Source organism: Phoenix dactylifera, chromosome 11 (assembly GCF_009389715.1).
Source record: "Phoenix dactylifera cultivar Barhee BC4 chromosome 11, palm_55x_up_171113_PBpolish2nd_filt_p, whole genome shotgun sequence".
NCBI lineage: Eukaryota > Viridiplantae > Streptophyta > Magnoliopsida > Arecales > Arecaceae > Phoenix > Phoenix dactylifera.
The window spans coordinates 1,557,468-1,578,933 of NC_052402.1; the positions used below are offsets into that span (position 1 = coordinate 1,557,468).

A 21,466-nucleotide genomic window follows, 5' to 3' on the forward strand; every position below is an offset into this window, starting at 1 on the left:
TTAAAACCAAAGAATCATGGCTATTGAAAAGAAAGCTCCAACAAAACAAGAGCGTGCCCTCAAGTTTTCTTCTGTTTATACAATAGAATAGAATATAGACTAATTCATACATCTACATGCCTCCACAATGCACAATAACACCCAAGAAAACCGTCCTTTTCCCCCTTTCTCCAGAAGCATATTTAAGCTGCTGTGACATGGTGCAGACGGCCTTCACCAAAAACACATGGTGACCAATTCAGCTACATTACATTGCACGCAGCAGCACAGCCTGATACAGGAGAGCCAGGGATAGAGAGAGGCCAACTACTGCAAACCTTCAGTTAAGGCAGATAATGGAGATTAACAGGTCCAGAAAGTAGAGGTTCTTCAGCCAGTAAAACACTAAGAAGTCCCACCACCATCCAATTTTGAAAGGTTAAAGAAGCACTACTGGATCAGCTAAAAGCATCCATGTCCCCAGCTATGAACATTTCCTCCACCTACCTCTAGCCAACTCATAATTTGTCAATTGCTTGCGTGACGTTCTGCCAGCCGCTCGGACACATTCGCCAAAGATTTGAGGTTGCATTTGATCAAGGCCTCCACAAAGTAGCATGTCTCATCCTTGGTGTTCCCATCGGGCACGTCGACCACGAATGACTCGATTACCAGAGTCCCTGGTCTCCCGTCAATTACCTCAGGGTGGACTGTTGTAACAGAAGAGTAATTCTGCCAAGAAAATTTATGTGAGAATTGGATGGTCGCAGATAATACCAAGATTGAGCCGATATAATTGTTAAGTAGCAAATCCTGATGATTGATCTATCACCCTACTCTAATTTTCCACTTCCTATGCGCACTATTGATCACAAAATAGAGTATGCAAATCCAAAAGAACTGTTGATGTAGAGGAATGGAACAGGATGATTGGCACATTATGTAACATGTTCCTAGTTTCTAGTTACCCCATAATGAGGAATCAACAGATATGTCAAAAATATTGCATGATCCTACTAACAATTATTATCTTTTGGCAGATAGAGTTGGACATATATGAAGCAGTCATTGTTTCCACAGTGCTCAAGAGATTATATCGCAAAAATATGGTTTGACAAACAAGGCTGCAAGAAAGATCAAAGGAGTAGCGCTTTTGATTTGATGAAAGGAAGTTCTACAAGAACTTATCTAAAAGTTTCGAAGGATTAGGTAGTCAGAATATGATAGTTTATGATTCAAGCTGAAAAAAAAGGCAAGGGTGATCAGCACAGGAACAAAGAAAATCGGGGCTTGTTTTGGTAATAACATGATCCCATAAATATGCCACAACAAAGCTAAGAAAGCCCCAATATTTTCTGAAGCCAACAAGGAAATCGTAAGTGCACGAGCAATTTGATCGCCAAATTATACAGAAGAAGCAAATATACCACAAAATCAATTGCACTATTAACCGATTTTAAGACCACATGCTTCTTTTACTGGTGAAATATAGGAAGCATCTAACTAATAGTTGGAATGAATTTGAGGTACAAGAAACAAAGGCTGCATTTTGGATCTTTTAGAGCCAAAATTATTTCCAGAGCTTCCCTATGATTTAAATTCTGAAATTTCAATATCAAAACAATCTTATTGCCTTGAACTTGTAAGGCATTGAATAACAACCTAAAGTTACTGATAAAACACAGCACAGAGCAGACAATTGGCTTCAGCGGATGGTGCTGATTCCAAATATCAAAGGGCAATCACGAACAAATCTAGTAAGAAAGTGATAGCCATTTTAAAATCCCATAATGTTTCTTCACTAGGTCATACCTAGTGTTAGATCCATTGTATCTTTCTACCAAGAACTGCACTCTAAAGTATCTACTGCTAAGCTGGAGAAGAAAAGCAGAAAAACATGAACAAGATCAGTGTGAGAGAAGAAGGACTTGGAGAGAATCAAACCCTGAGTCTATGATCTCCTCCAACAATCTTGATGCCAAGGATGTGTTCGTTGTCATCAAGGAGTTCCAAACGCTCTGTGCTGGTGGTGGCCGGGAGCCCTGACTTGACATTGACTTCTCGAACACTCCCGATCTCCAGATCACCCTGCACCACACATCTGCTCACAAAGGGCTTGTATTTCTGCGGCTGATCGAATCTCCTCACCAGCGACCACACCTATTACCGAAGAATCAGACAATAATCAAAGATCACAACAACTAAAACAGCGAAGAAGGCTCTAAATCTACAACTATCTCAAGAACATAGCCCAAAGGGGTAAGGCTTTGCTGCTGGATCTCTAATAAACGGAAGCAAGAGTCTTGTCTTTTTTTTAAAAAATGATTTCTTTCTTCAAAATTATGAAATGAGGAAGTTTGCAGGCACCGAGAAAACAAATTAATCCAATAAGTTGAGTAATATGTCATGTTTCCTAAACAACACCCAAGCTTAGGTTCTTGTGATGGCTTCTGGCCCCCAAAAAAACTGCAGTAAGAGATCAAATCCCTAAAATTCATCAAAGAAACCACGGAAAACCCACAAAAGATCCCGCCTTTCTTGACAATATCCAACACAAAGGGTCCACTCGAGGGGTGATGCAACAGAGAAAAGGAGAAAAAGGTGAGGGGAAGATGAAACTTACGAGATGGACGGGGGCCTTGATGTGCTTGACGAGTGTGGAGCTGCACTGGTTCTCTGTCGGCTGGTGGCGGTGGTGCCGCCTCACGAACTCGGCCTCCATCTGCCTGCATCCATGGCCACTCATCTCGTCGGACCACCGCCCGCCCGCCGCCACCGCCGTATCCCCGCCCCTCCCTCTCTCCCCAAGCATTCCCCCCCTCCAAAAAGCTCGCTCTTGATCGAGAAAGAAGAAGAACAGGAAGAACAAGAACGCCGACGTCGAAGAGCTCCTCAAATGAGGGAGAGGAGAAGCCAAGCTTCTCTGCTTTCTTTCTTCGTCGTCGCAATTCTTCTCCCTTATCTTCTTGTTTTGTCTTCTATGGACTCATTTGGGCAGACAGCAGCAATAATAGCGGAGTGGAATCTCTCGAGGGCCAGCCCCTGCGCTCGCCTCGTCCTGCGTCGCCCTTGGAAGAGATAATAGAGATGGGGACGGGAGGCAGCGCCCGCGTTAATCTTCAACTCCTCTATCACCATTTGCCATTGCGTTTCCAACAATTTAATGAAATGCCACTGCAATACCCTCCAAAATATCAAATTTTTATGAATATCTTTTTAAAATTTATATATATATTTATCCCCTCATAAAACACTTGTTTTACTATTCAATCATTTTTTATCTTAATTTTTATATACATATCTATACCATTTAACGTCGTTAAAAAATTGATAGTTTCAAATTAAAATAATTAAAATATTCTTAATGGGTAGATGTGTAAAAAAAAAATATTTATAAGACGATAGCTATGGAATAAAAAAATAATTTTAAAATTTTAATTTATTTTTAATTAAAATAAATATGGTTTTTATTAATAATATTAGAAGTACCATTATATTAGGAGTATTTGTGCAAAAATAGTGTTTTTATAAGGATACAGAGAAAAAAAATTAAAAGGGTATTCACATAAATTTGAATTTTAGAAGGATATTCATGTAAAAAAAAAATCTTTTAATTAATGGAGGTCACCATTGTAATCTTGGTTTCCTTCCAAATCTACTGCTTATTATCTATAATTATCTGATTTGATTGAGATCGTTTGAGATTAAAATAGCAACAACGTGATTAGTTGTTATAATAAGAAAAATAACAGTCCATAACTTAAAGAATAATGACATCGTTCACTTTATTGCTGTTCAATAAACCAAAAAGTGTTTTAATTTGAATAGTGTAGGTGTTAAATAACGGTATTTGTCTCGATCATTATTCATGTTATACTCCACTTAATGCAATTAGAGTATAAGTGAAATAATGGTTGGTATTTTGATTTTGTTATCAATAAACATAAAATAAGAGATAGTTCGAATCGATGTAGTGGTAATTATTTTGAATCATGCATATAACCTGGAGGTTAGGTTGGACCATTTGCCATAAGCCTGCAACATAGGATCTTGACTAAATGAGGGCTAGTGGTCCACATTAGACCTTTCTTTTATTTTAGGCTTAAATTTACATCCTTCATGTGATATGGTCCATGAAAAAGTAGGTTAGATAGCTCGAACTAAACTTGACTCGAGAATTTTGGAGTAACCATCTGAAAATACTATACTTAAATGCCAAAATAAGGTACATATGTTGTTGATGTTGTAGTGTGGTAAGTGGTAGATTGTTATTTCAACATTGTTGCTCAAAGATTAATCTTTTTCTTACTTATTTGTCTCTTCAAGTTGGATCCATAGTAATGCTACAAGATTTTCAATAAGTTATTTTATTTATTACCACAAAAAGAGGTACCAAGGGATGGCACTTTTTTTTATCTAAAGCTTAGATGAAGTAGTTAGTTGCATCTAAAGTTACATCTATTGCTCAAAGTCTGTGCAACTTTTTGTTTCGTAAATTAATATTTCATATTTTAATTTTATGATAGCTATGTAAATATTTGGACAGAATACAATTCTTGGAGTTGTATTTGTATCTAGACCAATACTACATTTTTTGAGGAACAACCCAATGCTACTCGATTTGACTTAGAAATATGTTATTTGAAATCTAAATTTTGGACCAAAATCAAATGAAATTGGATTTGAGTCAGGCAAGTTATTAATTAAGAAATACAACTGAGAATAAATTTCTTCACCATAGCTGCAACAAAATAATTTGGTAAGTCAAAAGTCCTTAGAGGTAACATAGCTTATGTGCAATGAATATTCTTTTTTAAAAACTTAGTCTATATGCAGCTTTTCATTACTGTTGACTAATGCTAGCATTTCTCAACTATAGTCCCCTTTTTTTTTCTTTTTGAATCTAGAAATAAAGGACTAATCTCTACCTTCTATTCATATCCATCCTATCCTATGATGATCCAAGGGAATGCCGGCATAACTTGGAATCAAATCCCTTCCTTTTTTATCCAAGAAATAAAAAATTATGGTTCAACTATAGCTAAAGGAGTGTTTTGTTTGTTCATTCAATAGAGACTATTATAGTTTTTATGCAAAGAAGAGGGGGCACTAGTGTAAAAGCAAGTAGTTTTATTTATTTATTTATTTATTTGCTAAAGTGGGAATGCCATACAATACGAGCCCAATAAAATCAGAAAATAACAGATTACGGAGGATCCAAGATAACTCACTTTTTATAGCCTACAGGGTGCTCCTAAAATAATTGACCACATAAGTAGCTATCCAGTCCGCGGCCGGTTGGCCTTTCGCAAGTAGTTTTATTTGACTACCTATTTGGTGCAATGGATTTCAGTAAATTAAATGGGCTAGAAAGAGACAGAGAGTGGGCGTGGGCGTGGGCGTGGGCGCAATTAACTGTCTTCTTCCCATTGATCTCTTTATGTTGCGTTTATCTTACCCTTCGGCCGCAACTGCCCCCACCCTGAAGGCTAAGGCCAACATGGCAGGCTACCATCCAGACCGTCGATTTCTGTAGATCGATGGTTACAATAAATTCACGTTTTGATTTTATTTTTTTTTTTTTTGAACTGACAACCGGTTTGAACATTTTTTATTACTTCCCTACTACTGAAGGAAATGCCTCAAATTCACAACGGCTGTCCCTGCTATTCCCCACCTCGTCCTTTTCCGGAATCTTTCCTCGCTTGGTAGCTGGGGGAAGAAGTCAAAAGACAACCACACCCGCGACGCCTCATTTTTATTTACACCCAATCGCTCAGACGTCGGACCCCACCACGTGATGGGAAGAGGACATGGCTCGGCCTAAAAGTAGTCTTATGATCCGGCCCATTAATTTGATCCACGAAAGATCTATTTTAAGCGGATTCAAATTTAACATTAGATGATCAAGCTGCCTAAACCTGTTTATTGCATGAATTGGATTTAGATTTAAACCTTTGATCCATTTAATTCATTTTGACCTATTTAATAGTTGGATCAATCCGACTCATTTAATTTGTTTGAAATCTGTTTAACCTAGTTCTGACCTATTTAACCCGGCCTGTTTAATCTATTGAATATGTTAGAAATCCATCTAACCCATTTAACTAATTTGATCTGTTTAATAAATGAGTTATGTGGATCGGATCGGATTACCTGTACAATAAATACGTTAGATTTAGATTTAAAATTTTGACTAGTTTAATAAGCATGTCGGATTTGAATTGATGAATTTTTGATTCGTCCGAATCGATGCCATCTCTAACCCGGCCCCGGCAAAATTGCGGTCGCAAGCTTATGGAGACGTCCGCATTCTTGAATTATTTTGTTTTTGGGGTAAGGTATATGAGTAAGGATAGAACAATACAACAGAAGCCAAAAATAGTAAACAAAGAAAGAAACTAACGAATCCCCAAGGAAGACCGGCCAACAGCATCTTGTCGAATAATCAACGCAAACTCCTACGAGAGGAAAGAGTCAGCATTAAAATTGACGTGCATTTGTCTCGTGGCGAGCCAATCACTGCGGAATTCCTCTCTGCAAACATGACCAAAAGCAAATCAATCAAGAGAAAAGAGTTGAGCCAAAAATAACCAAGTCATTTAGCAATAGAATCTCAACCCAAGCTCTCGGACGATCATGAATCCAAGGTATACCAGTGCAAGAATCTCCCTCGAGCAAAATCCTCCGACATTTAAGAACTGAAATTGCACTCTTGATCCCCTCCCATGCTCCCCCTAAGCCCGGTCATCCGAACAGAGGATGCAGTAAAACTCCTCGCTCCAGCAAGAAGCAACCTTCCTTGAAGATTCATTGCCATAGAACCAGCTCCTCCATGGCTACCTCTTAAAGATCCATCAAGAGCCAGAGACCTGTATTTCAAAGCAATCACAGTAATCCATAAAGAGTCTGTCTCCAGAACTACCTTGGCAGAAAGCCTAGCTAACAAGCCTCAAATCCTGAATAATACTGAGTCCGCCAAACCGTTTAGGCTTGCAAACCAGCTCCCAAGAGATCCAGAGAATACCAGTCTGACCAATTTCATGTGCCCAAAGCAAAGATTTAAACAACTTCTAGAGACTATCAGTAATCTGAAGAGGAACTACACAATTCGAGAGCACATAGATTGGCATGGCAGATAACACTGACTGCAACAGAGCAACTCTACCAGCCTGTGACAAAAACCTTCATTTCCGGCTATCCAATTTGCTATGAACATTTTGCTACAAGAGAATTGAACTCGACTTGTTTCAATCTCCGGCCTGAAAAAGAGAGACTGTTATGGGAATAAAAGGCCTCGGATTTAATCCCACATCGACTGAATAGCGGAAATGTTTGTGCCTTAAATAAAAGAAGAAATCCTTTTCCTTGCGAGGCGCCTTTTGTGGGACAAAACCGTCTCGGGGCGTGTAAGTAACCCCAGAGCGGACAAATGTTGTGGGAATAAAGGACCTCAGACTTAGTCCCACATCGACTAAATAACGGAAAGGTTTGTGCCTTCAATGGAGGGGGAAACCCTTTTCCTTGCGAGGCGCTTTTTGTGGGACAAAACCGTCTCGGGGCGTGTAAGTAATCCCAGAGCGAACAATATCTCGCAAAGGACGCAGTCATTCTTCTGTTCTAGTTCGGTGGGGGCGAAGGTCTGAGGTCGGGGCTCATCAGAGACCAAGGTAAATAATCGGACCGGATTTTTGAGCCACCTAAAAGACGTCACTAATTCTCCTCTAGGCATGCAATTGAAGCCTCGGGCTAAACAACACTTGAGACTTCACAATGTTAACATATTGGCCAGACTGCCTACAATATGAGATAAGAATATCACAGATTTTACTGTATTGCATCATGAGGACCTATGCGGGTATGTAATTAGTCCTCCATATCAGTCATTCGTAGATAGATCTTGAGTATTTATACAGGATCAAAAAACCTAAATAATACCTTTCAGCTAGCAATAAATCATCTGCAAACATAAAATAGAAAATAAGAGGCCCTTCTGTACTGAAAAGATAAAGCTTCAAACAACCATAGTTCACCGCATCCAGCAACATCCTTAAAAACATATTAGAGCACAATACAAACAAAAAGGGTGATGGTGGCCAACCCTAATGCAAGCTCAGAGAAGATTCAAATATCTTGTAGGAACTCCGTTACCCAACACCATAAATTATGGGTGGCATACATAAGCACAGATCCACTTGATGAACTAATCAATGAAACCTAAATTCCCAACGAAGGTCTTATTCTAATTTAGCAAGGCCTGCTTAATTAACTGATCTTAACCTTCTTGAAACCCTCTCAGCAGGTGACAAACAATCATACCCCTGCCAAGCTCTTCTAACCATCTCTGCTACACCGTCACGACTTGACCAAAACTTCGCAAAATGGAAAGGAAAAGATTTCCTGATCTCCAACATCAGGTGGATCAACAAAGGGCAATGATATGATCTTCGAGGCTTTAGTATTAGGGGTGGAGCTCTAGGCTGCATGGTAGGGTATTATCTATGCTAGACGAGTACTAGAAGTCAGACACATCATTTGATTCATTTTGGAGGGAGACTCAGCGGTAGTGGTGGAGTGGATTCTACACGGAGAGTGGAGGGAAGCAGAACACTCGCTCCTCAGCGACATCTGGCGGTTGGCGAGCAAGTGTGATTCCTTCCAAGCCGTCTATGTGTACCGAGAGGAGAATAGAACGGCTGACTGGGTGGCCACCTATGCCACTCAGCATACTGGGGAGATTCTTTGGACACAAGAGTTGGATGCTCTTTCGTTCTTGAGTAGTTTTCTTTCTTTTGATTGTGCTGATTACACTCATGCGAGACTAGTATGAGTTGCCGATGTACCAAAAATAAAATAAAATAAAAAAGAGGAAACGGTCTATCCATTTGCCTCCCCCTTCACGACCACATCAGAGTTGATGGCCAGAACTCTATTCTCCATCTCAAATTTCATCAAATTCTTCGTCTACTGGACCAGGGAGCAGGACATGGAGCTTTTGTTTTGGGGAGCCAAACAACCCGGCAACGGTCGATTCAATGTTGAGCGAAAGGATGACACAGATGACGCCAAGATTCCATGGCCTCGCTTCTCAAAGCAGCAATGGCATGATCAGTGAGTGATGGCCATTTCTTTATCCTATAATACTACTGAGTCTAATCAAATAGATAAAGTCTGTATTATAAGAGGTGCTATACACCACAACCTTTCATATTTTTTTTTTTTTGTTGATCTCATGGATCACAACGATCACCTTCTATTTAATAAAAGGATACAACAGTAGATAATTTTCTTGATACCGGGTTGGGCCCTGCAGCATTACTCTGGATGATGTATTGAGGAGAGCACTCTGCCACATAAGCCTATCCATTAATCAGAGCATAAAAAATGAGACAACTTAAAAAAAAAAAAGGCTTTATTCATGGTGTGGTTGTCATTAAACAACAAGCTTACATGGAGAGAGCTCCTCATATATTTTTTCCTTGCTTAGGCAAAACAACTTCTCTCAATAGCGGAAAAAAAAGATACATGGCTTTATTCATACTATGTTGCCTAGAATGCAAACTGTGAGGCCCAATAGTCCCACATCAGAAAGACTCGTTCCAGAGCCTGGGCATATGAGGCGGGTGTCTCCTAATCCTGCAGACGCGTTTTGGGTGGAAAACAAAACCGGGGAGGGGTGAAGGACGCTTGCGTGAAGCCCCAGAACCGGACAATATCTGGCAGGGGAGCCCCGTGGTCCCCCCTCATGTGGCCCCCACGTGGGCACTAGGTGCCTCACGTGCCTCGCAGAGGCGGGGGCGTGACATTTGGTATCGGGTGTGAGGCCCAATAGTCCCACATCGGAAAGACTCGTTCCAGAGCCTGGGCATATGAGGCGGGTGTCTCCTAATCCTGCAGACGCGTTTTGGGTGGAAAACAAAACCGGGGAGAGGTGAAGGACGCTTGCGTGAAGCCCCAGAACCGGACAATATCTGGCAGGGGAGCCCCGTGGTCCCCCCTCATGTGGCCCCCACATGGGCACTAGGTGCCTCACGTGCCTCGCAGAGGCGGGGGCGTGACACAAACCTTTTCACACCTCAAAAAAAAAAAAGATTACAATTTTTTTCCTTGGGATAAAACAGCAAACTATTTCTTTGAGAAAATATAGATAAACTAGTTAGTGGGATACATCATCTTATCCTCGAGGGAAATTGGATAAAGTGAGAGATTGATGAGCCAACTTGGATCTCACTCTACCAAGCACCCACCTAAGTTTTTTTTAATATAAAAATTTTTATTTGTTTTATAGTAAGTTAATATAGTGAATTGCATCTATTTTTAGATATAAATTTCGGTTAGTCAGAATTAAACAATAGATCTTTTCAGGCAGCTCACGTGTATCACAGGCGAGCAGAGCTACAAACTGAATCGCCTCCTTCGTTGCTCAACACTCGAGAAAGATCCTTTAAACATGTTTTGTAGTTGCCCATCCACCCTTACGCCATTTTATTTCTTTTGACATTATTGGTTGTACTCACGCTAGAGCAGTGTGAGTAATTAGGAAGAATACTCGGCTGAATCAAATGCAACCGCTTGTGTTTGTGTTGTTTAGCTTCATCGATCTCTCTAATTCTTAAGGCTGCTACTAGATTAAACCTTTAGCGCTTGTCTTGGGTTATTTAATAGTTAGGGTTAATTAGATCGCTTATTTTTAATTAACTATGACTAAGAAGAGATAGAAAAATATTTCTAACGGTGGACATTCAAAGTGCAAATTGATATATCTTTGCATCAATGATCAGTTATAAAATTCCGATGGTGGATGTTGACTTAGACCAAGATTTGTTCTTTTGATTGATTTCAATACTTTAATCTGAATTCTTCTTTAGTTGTTTTATTGTTTTCGTTATACTCAACCCCCCCCCCCCCCCCCCCCCCCCGCGTTCAAGTAGCATAAAATTAAGCTAGATACTCTCCATGAGAAAAATCCTTACTCGCACTACTACATATATATTTTTAGAGACATAGGTTTTATTTTTGGTTGCTTGCGACAGCACACCAAATTTTGCCTTATGCCTTTAGTATATATATGAAAAGCTAAAAAGATAATTATTATATATAAATTGTTTTTAAGCCCTAAATAGATAAATCCTACCACGAATTATGCATGTCTGATTCAGGAGAGATTTCTTTCGGTATCCAAGGAAGACAGTGGCACTAAGAACTTGATGGAAAGCAGCCAACAGCTTATAGAGATCAAGAGCAACTCCATCAACTGACCATTGCTTGCCTTGATATTGCTGATATTAAAAGAACCAAAAAGCCCATTTCATACGGCTTGTGTTTAAAGGCGAGAAATATATGATTTGAAATCTAGATTAATTAAAATAGATATATCGTGAGCATGCAATGTTGTACACCCAAGCCAACGAAAACATGATCCATCTTCACCAAAAACCTGCATTAGAAAGTTAAGGCCCCTTTTGGTACTGCATTTGTTTTCTGTTTTTGTTTCTAAAACTCGAGAAAAAATGAACGGGATAGAATAGCATTCATGACAAAATCTTTTTTTAAAAAAAATAATCTCGCAAATTTTTAGACTTTTTGAAGACAAAGATTTATTATTTTCAATAAATAGTGAAAACGAAAGCCAAGAACAGCAGAAGTTTTATGAAAATGTCAACTTTAACATCAATTTCCAAATGCTATTTTCCTAATTTATGGAGAAACAAAAACACAAAAATAATAATGATGTCAAACATACCCTGAAATAGTAAGTTGAGCTTATTATTTGGTATTTATATCAAATAGTTAAAAATTACCATATACTCTTGTACACCTTTCTATATATGAAAAATAAAAAAAAAATAACCATAATGCATAAGAATTCTCCTTCCTTAACTAGATGGGTCCTGCCACAAAATGTGGTCAATCGAGAAGAGATTTTCTTGCGACATCCAACGAAAACACTCACACCAATAGCCTGGAAAAAAGAACTCAGCGAAAGACTAAGACCTTCATCAACTACCCAATTCTGAGTCCAATCCCTCGCCTTCACGAGAACTAAAATGCTCAAACCAGCCCAAATATGTTCAAAGACGATCAAATTAATGATCTATGACCAAAAAATTGAAGCAAGCGCATGTCCTCTCTTAAAAAAAGGATAAATAATTCTACTCCACCAGAGAATATTATTAGGGGTGACAATCGGGTCGGATTGCATGCATGTCGGATCAAAAATTTATCAACCTAAATCCAACATATTCATTAAACATGTCAAACTTTTTTTATTAGTCAGGTAATCCGATCCAATCTACATAACCCATTTATTAAACAGGTCGAATAGATTAGATAGATTTTTAACAGGTTAAATAAATTTAAATATATTACATAAATTAAGCTAGTCAGATTAGACAGGTTTCAAATAGGTTAAATAAGTTTTAAACATCCAATGATTTGATAGATTAAAATGGATTAAATGAGTTAAAAATTAAACTTTAATCTAATGTATTTAATAAATAAATATAGATGAGTTGATGTATGATCTATATTTATTCATATCAGATTTAAATATGGATTGATTTTATGGATTGGATTGAAGAATATGCATGGAATGCCACGCTACCTTTAGAGTCCCCCTCGGCGCCGCTATCCCATTTGGGTGTAGTAGGCTGCGAGTCCCCTCGGCCCCACCGCCCAAAACCGTTTTTTTTTTTTTTTTTTGGGGGGGGGGGGGGGGGGGGGGGGGGATATGGGTACTTCATACAGTACAGATACGAATACACCCAATAAGATCAAAATACAATACCTCACGGAGTGCCAATAGCAGCTCCGCCTCCTCCGACCAGAGGGCATACTCCGAGTGGTGGGCCGCGTAGGCAGCCACCCAATCGGCTGCCCCATTGGCCTCCCTGAATATATGTTTGGCCAAAATGGCCCCCTCCTCACTCATCATCATCATAATATCGCGAATCAAGAAATGGTATGTGCCCTCACCCCCCAATCCCCTCTGAATCCATCGGACGACAGTGGCCGAGTCACCCTCCAAAATAAGCGAGCTAGCCCGCAATACTATCCGCGCATGTCGAAGGCCTGTCCAGGCTGCACGCAGCTCTGCTCCAGGAACCGATATATCGAACAGTTGACAGCCTCCTGCGGCCACTAATCTGGAATGCGGGCTCCGTATGACAAAGTCTGTACCGTCTCGCGTGCCGCCATCCAAAATTGATCCATCGAAGTTGACCTTGAGGAAGCTCGGGGACAGAAGCTTCTAGATAAAAAATACCAATTGAGGAGCTGCCGAAGTAAGGGAGGAACTTCATATGCCTTGAGCTGTTAAAGGTACGAGGAGCTGCCCAAAACCGTTTTGGTTCTCTCGATGATAGGGAGGACGCTATAAAGTTCGGTGGAGTGACAACACTTGTTTTCTTTGGATAAATAAGAAAAGAATCCTCTTTTCATTCATGGATTATTCAGCGGGAGCGTATCGACCTTTTTTGCTTTCCGATGCAATGTGATGGCTGATGGCGGACGGCCGCAGCATTGGCACTAATTATTGGTGTGCAACTTCATGGGCTAACGAAGGATTTGAATATAAAAAGTGAGCCTGGGGGTTTGGAAATAAATGGACGGTTTCAAAGTTCATAAAAGTGACCGTAGATGAGGACAAAGTTAGTGTATTTGATGACCATTGGGCTTTGGCCAGCGTCGTTACTACTTCGCAAAGTCTGGACATCGTTAGTGACTAAAGTACTACCACTCACATGAAAGGTGGGACCATGCACTTCCCACCCGTGTACGTGCTTTACGAATTTAGTATGGGCATCCAAAACGTCGCTCACTCGGGCTGCTTTTCGAGTGCCATCTCCTTGAAAGCGTGAGTACGGGCGTACTCTCCACGCATGCGCCTTCATGGCATCGTTTTTGAAAAGCAGCGCTAGAATTTGACGGTTTTAGCACGTAATCTTCTTTGCATATGGCTCGAACCTTAAAAAAAAAAAGTTGGTTCGTAGGAGATTTTAAAAAATAGTAAATTTAATCCTTTTTTTATTATTTTCTTGATGGAAGAGTTACAAGGGAATTAATGCCTGGAGGCAAATCTGTGCACAGCACTGGAACTCAAAACCAATAATGCAAAAAAAATTGTGTCAGAGTTTAGTTAAAATTACTTGAATAACTGCAGTCATTTTATCCTGTCTGACCATTTTGTCATTTAAAAGCAGCTTTTGAGTTTGCAATTTCAAAATATCTTTTGAATCTTAACAGCCAAATATTTTTATAATAAAAAAAACTATTTTATCCTAAATAGTTTCTAACCTCAAAATGAAACTTCTGCAAAAATCTATTTTTCGACCGAAAGCTACAACATCCCCAAACATACTCCTAATGTCGCATACATAAGGTCAATTGCTTTTGTTTTAGACGAAAAAACATGCGATGGTAGAAGAAAGCAGGCAATAACATACGCATTGTTGTATGCAAATATGGTTGCACCAATAACGTGCATTTGATCATATAGTTTGTATAATAGATTTTGCCTAGAAAGCATTGATTGGGGGACAAAGATGAAGCATGCATCAAAGACATGCACGAAGCTGGAAGCTATATGCTTGTGATCTTGCATTTAAAAGAGATCATCATTTGAATGATGTATAAGCATAAGATTAATGCACATAATTTAAACTATTCATCAGCTTCTGAAACTGGTTTGCAGTCACACTTATGCTCCATGTTCATCCCTGTCGCATATGATGAAAAAAACCTCTCAAAGTCCTAATTTAGAAAGATGCATAAGCCCTATGCGTTACTTTGAGCCCACGCATCCCTAACATAAGCTTTTCCACAAATGACGAGGTCCCTAGATGGGTCAACAACTTAGACTCAAATTCGGCCCGTATACCTCAACACCGGTCCAATTCACAATTACACAGATGCATTGTTAAGGGGCTTTCGGCATCATTGTTGTTTTTATGTTTTTCTTTCCTGACAAATTAGTAAAATACCGCATAGAGATTGAAGTTGTAAATAGCATTTGTACAAAACTTCCGCCATCCTTGCTTTCGTTTTCAATTTTTTTGGAAGCAATAATTTGCTACCTAAACTTCTCAAGGTTAAGCAAATAATTTAAAAGCAGAATGATTTCTTTACACATACTTGCTCGGTGTAGTTCAATTTTCTTTTTGGATTTTTAGGAAACAAAAACAGAGAACAAAAGAAATACCAAACGAATCTTAAATTATGCAGTAGAAACGAGTTTTTTGAATATTTCTAGAACCGAACTAGATTGGCTTAGGAATCTGCTTTGAACTTAGGACGTGGACTAGATCACTGAACTCATCATTCAGTACAGGATCGGGTTCAATTTGGTACGATCCGAATAAGATCAGAGTATAGCTAATTTGCTTGGTGCATCAGTTAACGTTCATTGATGTAGGTTGAGTGAATATGAAGTTAGCCTTGATACACAATGCAAGGCAGGTTGAGCTCATCTTATCAATTGTTCAGCTTGTATGCTGGCCGAATCCAATTCTGACCACTGATCCATGGATAAGCAAAAAGGATCTTTAATGGCCCAGGCCCAATGATAGTTTTGATATAAGAATGTGTTCAAAATTTGGCACCGGCCCGGCAACCATAGTTGAGGTGGCCTTATCCCAACTGCCTGAGGATCGGGCAGAGTAGGAACGCAACATCCTCCTCTGTTTCGATCCCGATTTGTTTTTGCAGCTTTTATGTTGAAGTCGATGAGGATTGCCGGCTTCAAGTTGGGGTGGGCCAATTGGGCCGATTCTCACAAAATCTATGGGCAAGTTAAGAGTTTCTTCATTTTATTTATCTAACTCTTTGATTTAGTATGTCTTGAGAATCAATTGATTGACGGGTATATGCAAGCCTTACAGTCCTGACCAGGTGGTAGGTCGGTTTGGTCAAGAAGGGGTTCATGTTTCAAGATGCTGCAGATCTAACTCGACTCAACCAAGACGGGATCAAGTTTAGAGATGTTGCAAATCTAACTTGACCCAACCAATCTATCTGGACCTAACCAAAACCATATCAGGCTCATTATGACTCTGACGCGATAGTCGATCGTCAGGCACTCGTATGAATAGGACAAAAAAAACAAAAAACAAAAAGACCAGCTCAATGTACAAACTGAAGCGTCAACGCTACTATTTCACAATAGTGATCCTACGCTATTAAAAAAAAAGAAAATGGATCCAGTCTAATCCTCAGGCCCTAGTAGTGATCACATCCTTAGAGACCAGCCCGGGTTTCTCCATTCTCGGATCATATCATGGTGGGCTCACCAAGAGTGAGCTGTTAGCCTGTTTGTGGTGGTGGTGGGAAGGGGCCACAGGTGGTTGAAACGCTGCCGCCGCGTCCGCCGGAGCACTGCCTTGGTGTGCTGCCGGAGCAGGCCGTTGATGGCCTTGAGGTAGTTGCTGGAGTCGTGGTCGCGGAGGATGGTGCCGTCGGAGCCGTAGGCCATTGGGTCGCTCAGCGTCTCCAGTGGGTGTGGCGAGTTGAGGAAGGCTCTCAGGGCGCCGGCCACCGTCGATGCGCCCCCGGCCGGGTTTTTTCCGTCCAAGGTGTAGAGAGCTGCTCCTGGGGGGAGGAGAGGGTGGGGAGGAGAGGTTTTGGCGTCGGGTTGGAGGATGTACGTCTGGCCCAGTGGAGAATATAGGACTTTCTGTGTCGCCACCCGCAACGCATGGTATTAAATTGATGAATACGGAATTAGAAGAAGTACGGCAAAAGACAAATTATGACAGAGATATCAAGTGAAAGTTGGGTTGGGTTAGGTTGAGCCCAGTTCCGCTCGGCCTAACAACCTGGGTTGGACTAGTAATGAACCCAATATATAAGCGATGCTGGGATTAAACTGGGCATGGACCAAGGAGGCAAGGAAGCTCACTGGTCCGACACTCATTCAACCATTTAAGCTTTGTTTGGGAGAGCTGTAGAGCTTACTAAAACAGGACTTTTATAAAAAAACTATTTGCTGTTTGGTAACTATATTTTTAAAGTACTGTACTACTTTAACATGTGTTTAGCTACAAACTAAAAAGAATACTTTTGCTACGGCAAAATAATCATAAAAGACATTGCATAGTATCATACGATAGAGCATAATAAAATATAACATATATTAATACAGTAACATAGTAACCTATGATATAATATGATATTATTGTAATGTAATATTATATTATTATAATATAATAATATAATATCGTATACTATAGCATAAGAATTTAATATAATATTAAATTATTTAACATAACATATCAATGTATTATGATATAATGTAATATAATATTATATTTATAGTATAATATAATAATAAAGGTATAAAATATTATAATTATTAGCATAAATTAATTTTTCATTATATAACAAATTTTCTAGATAGATGATAAAATTGGTTAAATAATTATTAAAGGGACATTTTGTATAATTGTTATATTTTATTACGGATATTTTGGTCAAAAAAAAAGCTTTCCAACTAAATCTAAAAGTGCTTTTCGTAAAGCTCTAAAATGGAGCTTCTTTCGAAAAACTGTTTTTAATTTTCTGAAAAAAATAAAATAGCTTTTTAAAATTTTTACCAAACATTTCTATTTCATCTAAAAGTGCTTTTGAAGTGCTAGAAAGTATTTCTTGGTCCTCTAAAAGCTATCTAAACTGGGCTTTAATGGTTCAAAACCAAGTAGGCTCCTTGGATCACCATGGAGACGCATATGGATTGCGGATCATATGCGATGCACATGAGCTCCCTCCGCAGATATTTCGATGTGGATCCAAAGACATTGGATCATTAAATGGTGATAAGACCTAACCTTGTTCCTTGTAGGAAATCTAACATGAAGCTGATCATCTCCGTTGTCTAGTGGACTTCCGGCTTGGTCAATTCCAACCAGCTCCAGTTAATCCGTGTTTCTTAGATCATAAACTTGAGAGACGTGGATCCATGTATCATAAAGGAATTAAAAGCTAGAAAAGAGGACTCACCTCGTTATTGAGACACGGGTGAGACCGGAAAGCTCTGTTGAGGCGCTTGAGGACATGGGCGACGTGGTTTGGGTAGCCACAAGAAAAGGCCCGGGGCACGACGTCCCGGTGCATCATCACCGAGCGCACCTGCCCCCGGCCCAGCCCCAGCGCTTCCAACACCCGCTTCCCCCCGCAGAACACGGACGGGGAGCCGAAGGTCACCACCGGGAGGAGAGCGGAGGGCTTGACGGCGCCCCGAGCCAAGAGCATGAGGTGGACGAGGAGCGAGAGGCTCCCTCCAAGCGAATGCCCCGTGAATCGAAGCTTCGCCCTCTCCCCGCAACGCTTCAAGTGGTCCTCGATCTCCGGCATGAACTGCTCGTATATTCCCTTCGCTGCTTCATATATCCCTCGATGCACCAGCACGTCCATCCCCTTTCGAATGCCCCAAAATAAGTTCGATACTTTTTCTTAGAAAAAATAACGATATAGAAACTTTGTGTCTCTGATAATGGACAATATTTTAATTCCTGTTCTTCATTAATATACCAGAAGCAATGGTCATCATTTGCTCAATTTAGCCTGAGATGAGAATAAAATATTTTGTTGTAACAAATGCTACTAATGATCTGATGAAAACTCACGGATAGTATAAAAAAAAATTCTCGGATCACCATACGTCATGTAAATATTTTATCCGAAGTTGACATAAATATCTCTATTTAAAACATATTACTCCATAAAAACGAATAATAAAAACGCAAAAAATTTCTGTTAATTTAACCATGCAACAGCCATCACAAAGCACATTCATTATTTTAAAATCCGTCATAATTATATAAAATATTATTTAGTATGTAAGAAAAGAAAGAGGATGAAAATAAAGAAGAGTCGAAGAACTGAGGGGGGAAAAAGAAATGAAAAAAGATCAGCTGAAAGCCCATGCGGAGTGGAACTCAGGGTCAGAGATGCACCCCTAGAATTTCTACTATAATACTAGAGATCAAGGAAGGTTTTTAAATTAACTGTCACATTAGAGTTTAAGTTTAGAAGCGGAAAAATTACCTCAAATTTGACGGGTTCGAAAAAAAGGTTGGCTTGCCACGAAGCCACTGAATCCGATCCCTGTCATTTCGTCCAACTGTTAACAGCAGCTATTGGAACGACGGCGGCAGCCATGCAATGTACGAGGATATGAGAATAATTTTTTTTATTAAATTTTTTTTAAAAAAATAATTTTTAAATATATAATATTTGGAAAAATAATTTTAGTATTTTTATTTGAACATAAAATGATTTATATTTGATTAAGCATATATTTTCTAAAAAATATAAAATACTAATTATATTTTTAATAAAAAATATTTTAGTCATTGGTTTTGATGGCTTAAATGTGCTTTTGAAAAAAAAAACAAGTGTCAAAAATAGCTTTCTTATGAAATTTAAAAAATTTACTTTCAAAAAAATATTTTTTTTTTTGAAAACTCTAACTAAATAGAAATATGATTTTTTTTTTGTTGGGCACATTTTTTTCTATCTTTTTCCGCAAACTAAACGAATGCTAAGAAATTTTTATATCCACCTGGATTACGAAGCAGCGAGTGCCGGTGCCGGGGTCGTCGCATACAAACCACTCGCATGGCGACGAATGAAGCGACCGGAGATCCTTTGCCGCCTCCTGCCGGGCCTGCTCCTCCGCCGCCACCACTGCTGTCATCGTCGATGTGGCCACATACGCTGCCACATTGGACTTGTATATCCGGCCGGGATTCACCTTCGGCGACTGCGCCTTCGCGGGCCCTTCGCCGAGTGTGTCATATTCGGAAGTCCCCTTCAGCGACTGCACCTCCTCCGGCCCTTCAACGAGTGCCTCCCCGCCGGTCATGGGCTCAGGTTCTCCGCCGAGGGACAGGAGGCCCTTGGCGCGGGAGTGGACGTAGGACGCGGCTGACGCCGCGATCTCGTAGGCCATGGACGGCCGGATCGGGCGCCTCATCTGGGTCCCCGGGCCGCATCCGCTGTCCGTACCGGTCGGTCCGGGCGGAGGGCGGGTCGAGTCGTTCTCGAGCCGGGCCTTGATTGCGGCCTCTGCTTTCTTCTCCAACGAAGAGGTGACAAAACGAAGACCGTAGTGCTTCATCAGGTCCTCTGCCTATAAATTAGAAATAAGAACAACTTAAATAAAACACAATCTCTTTGCAGAAATGCTCCCAAATCCAGCACCCTACAAAGCTAGCAGCAGTAAGATTTAACAATAGCAGCAATAACAAGAACAACAATAATGATAATGATGGTCCTCGTGATGGCATTAATAATAACAGTAGTTGTGTTTAGTTGGAAAGGCTTCCCATTTTAATATGTTTAGTACGAGGGGGTTAAAAGAGAATTCGCTTGGAAGAATGGGAAGGTCGAATCATTTTTAAGGGAATTCCCATGCTTAGATTTCGCAAGTTGAAAAGATAGGAGGCAGCCCCAAAGTTCACATCATATATAACAAAGGTGGGAAAAAACGGAAGGGTCATGCCGTCCAGATTAGCTATGTTTTTTTGGAAGATAAACCAAACTGCTGATTGAACCATCTCATTTATTTTTTTGAACCCAGCAATCCTCTATTTTTTTCTATTTTGTGTAGGTTTTTTATTAATAACGTATTTGGCTGTGCTCGGCAGTGTGAGCAGCGGATGTAAAAAAAAAAAAAAAACTATGCGATGTTGGATCGTACGAGGGAGGACGCCCATCAGGTCATGCGAAAGAGAAGTGAAAACGAACGGCCGTGATGAGAGGAGGAGACAAACTAACCTTGATCTCCGGTATCACGTAGGCCATGTTGCAGAGAAACGCCAGCTGGGAGAAGAGCTTGGCGTCCGTCCACGGGACAGTGGCCAAGAGTCGCGCGAACGACTCCTGATCCCAGTCGCTCAGCTCCTTCTTCCCTTCCCCCTCCTCGCCCGAGTCGTAACTCACAGTGCAGAGCTCATCCGTCTCCTTGTCACCGTCGCCGGCGACCTTCTCGTCTTCTTTTGGCTTCCGATCCCGCCACCGGATCCTCAGCTCCCAGATCCTCTCCACCCAATTCGCCCGCTTCTCCGTCTCCGATCCCACCTCCTCCTCACTGCTCTCCTCCTGCTCAACCAGTCTCCTCCCCCCATTCGCCTCCTCGGAGTCGAACAGAAACGATCGGATCGGGTTGGGGATGAAGGGGAACAGGTCGATGGAGCGGCTAGTCTTGAGCTTCGCGGGCGCCGCCGCGGCGGCTGCGGGGCGCGGGACGCTGAAGGAGCACCGGGGCTGGGGCTCCGACTGCGACCACGGCATCCCGGCGAGGTCGTTGCCGATCCCATCCTTCGCCCCAACTACTGCCGGCGGTGAGGCGCCGTGGATGCCTACGGTCGCCGCGATCATCCGAAGCCGGCGGTGAGTCCTCTCTCCTTTTTCTCCTTGGTTTTTTGAGGGATCTCCGAACGGCCGATGGCGATCTGGAATCAAAGAAATAACTAAAGTTTAGTTAGGGGAA

At 40.7% G+C, this 21,466-nt stretch overlaps 2 protein-coding genes across 2 annotated transcripts; both read right to left on the reverse strand.

Annotated features, from left to right (window-relative positions):
- Nucleotides 1-3,052, reverse strand: LOC103708332 (abscisic acid receptor PYL8-like). The gene is made up of 3 exons (XM_008793208.4): nt 2,603-3,052; nt 1,924-2,139; nt 1-711 (listed from the first exon to the last, which is right to left on the reverse strand). Exons 1-3 carry the CDS (start codon nt 2,789-2,791, stop codon nt 508-510), a joined length of 609 nt encoding a protein of 202 aa, XP_008791430.1. The 5' UTR covers nt 2,792-3,052; the 3' UTR covers nt 1-507.
- Nucleotides 3,053-16,040: 12,988 nt separating this feature from the next.
- Nucleotides 16,041-21,466, reverse strand: LOC103708378 (phospholipase A1 PLIP1, chloroplastic-like). Its single transcript, XM_017843121.2, has 5 exons — nt 20,752-21,466; nt 19,535-20,104; nt 19,018-19,077; nt 17,971-18,387; nt 16,041-16,648 (listed from the first exon to the last, which is right to left on the reverse strand). The coding sequence occupies exons 1-5, from the start codon at nt 21,352-21,354 to the stop codon at nt 16,262-16,264; spliced, it is 2,037 nt and encodes a 678-aa protein (XP_017698610.2). The 5' UTR covers nt 21,355-21,466; the 3' UTR covers nt 16,041-16,261.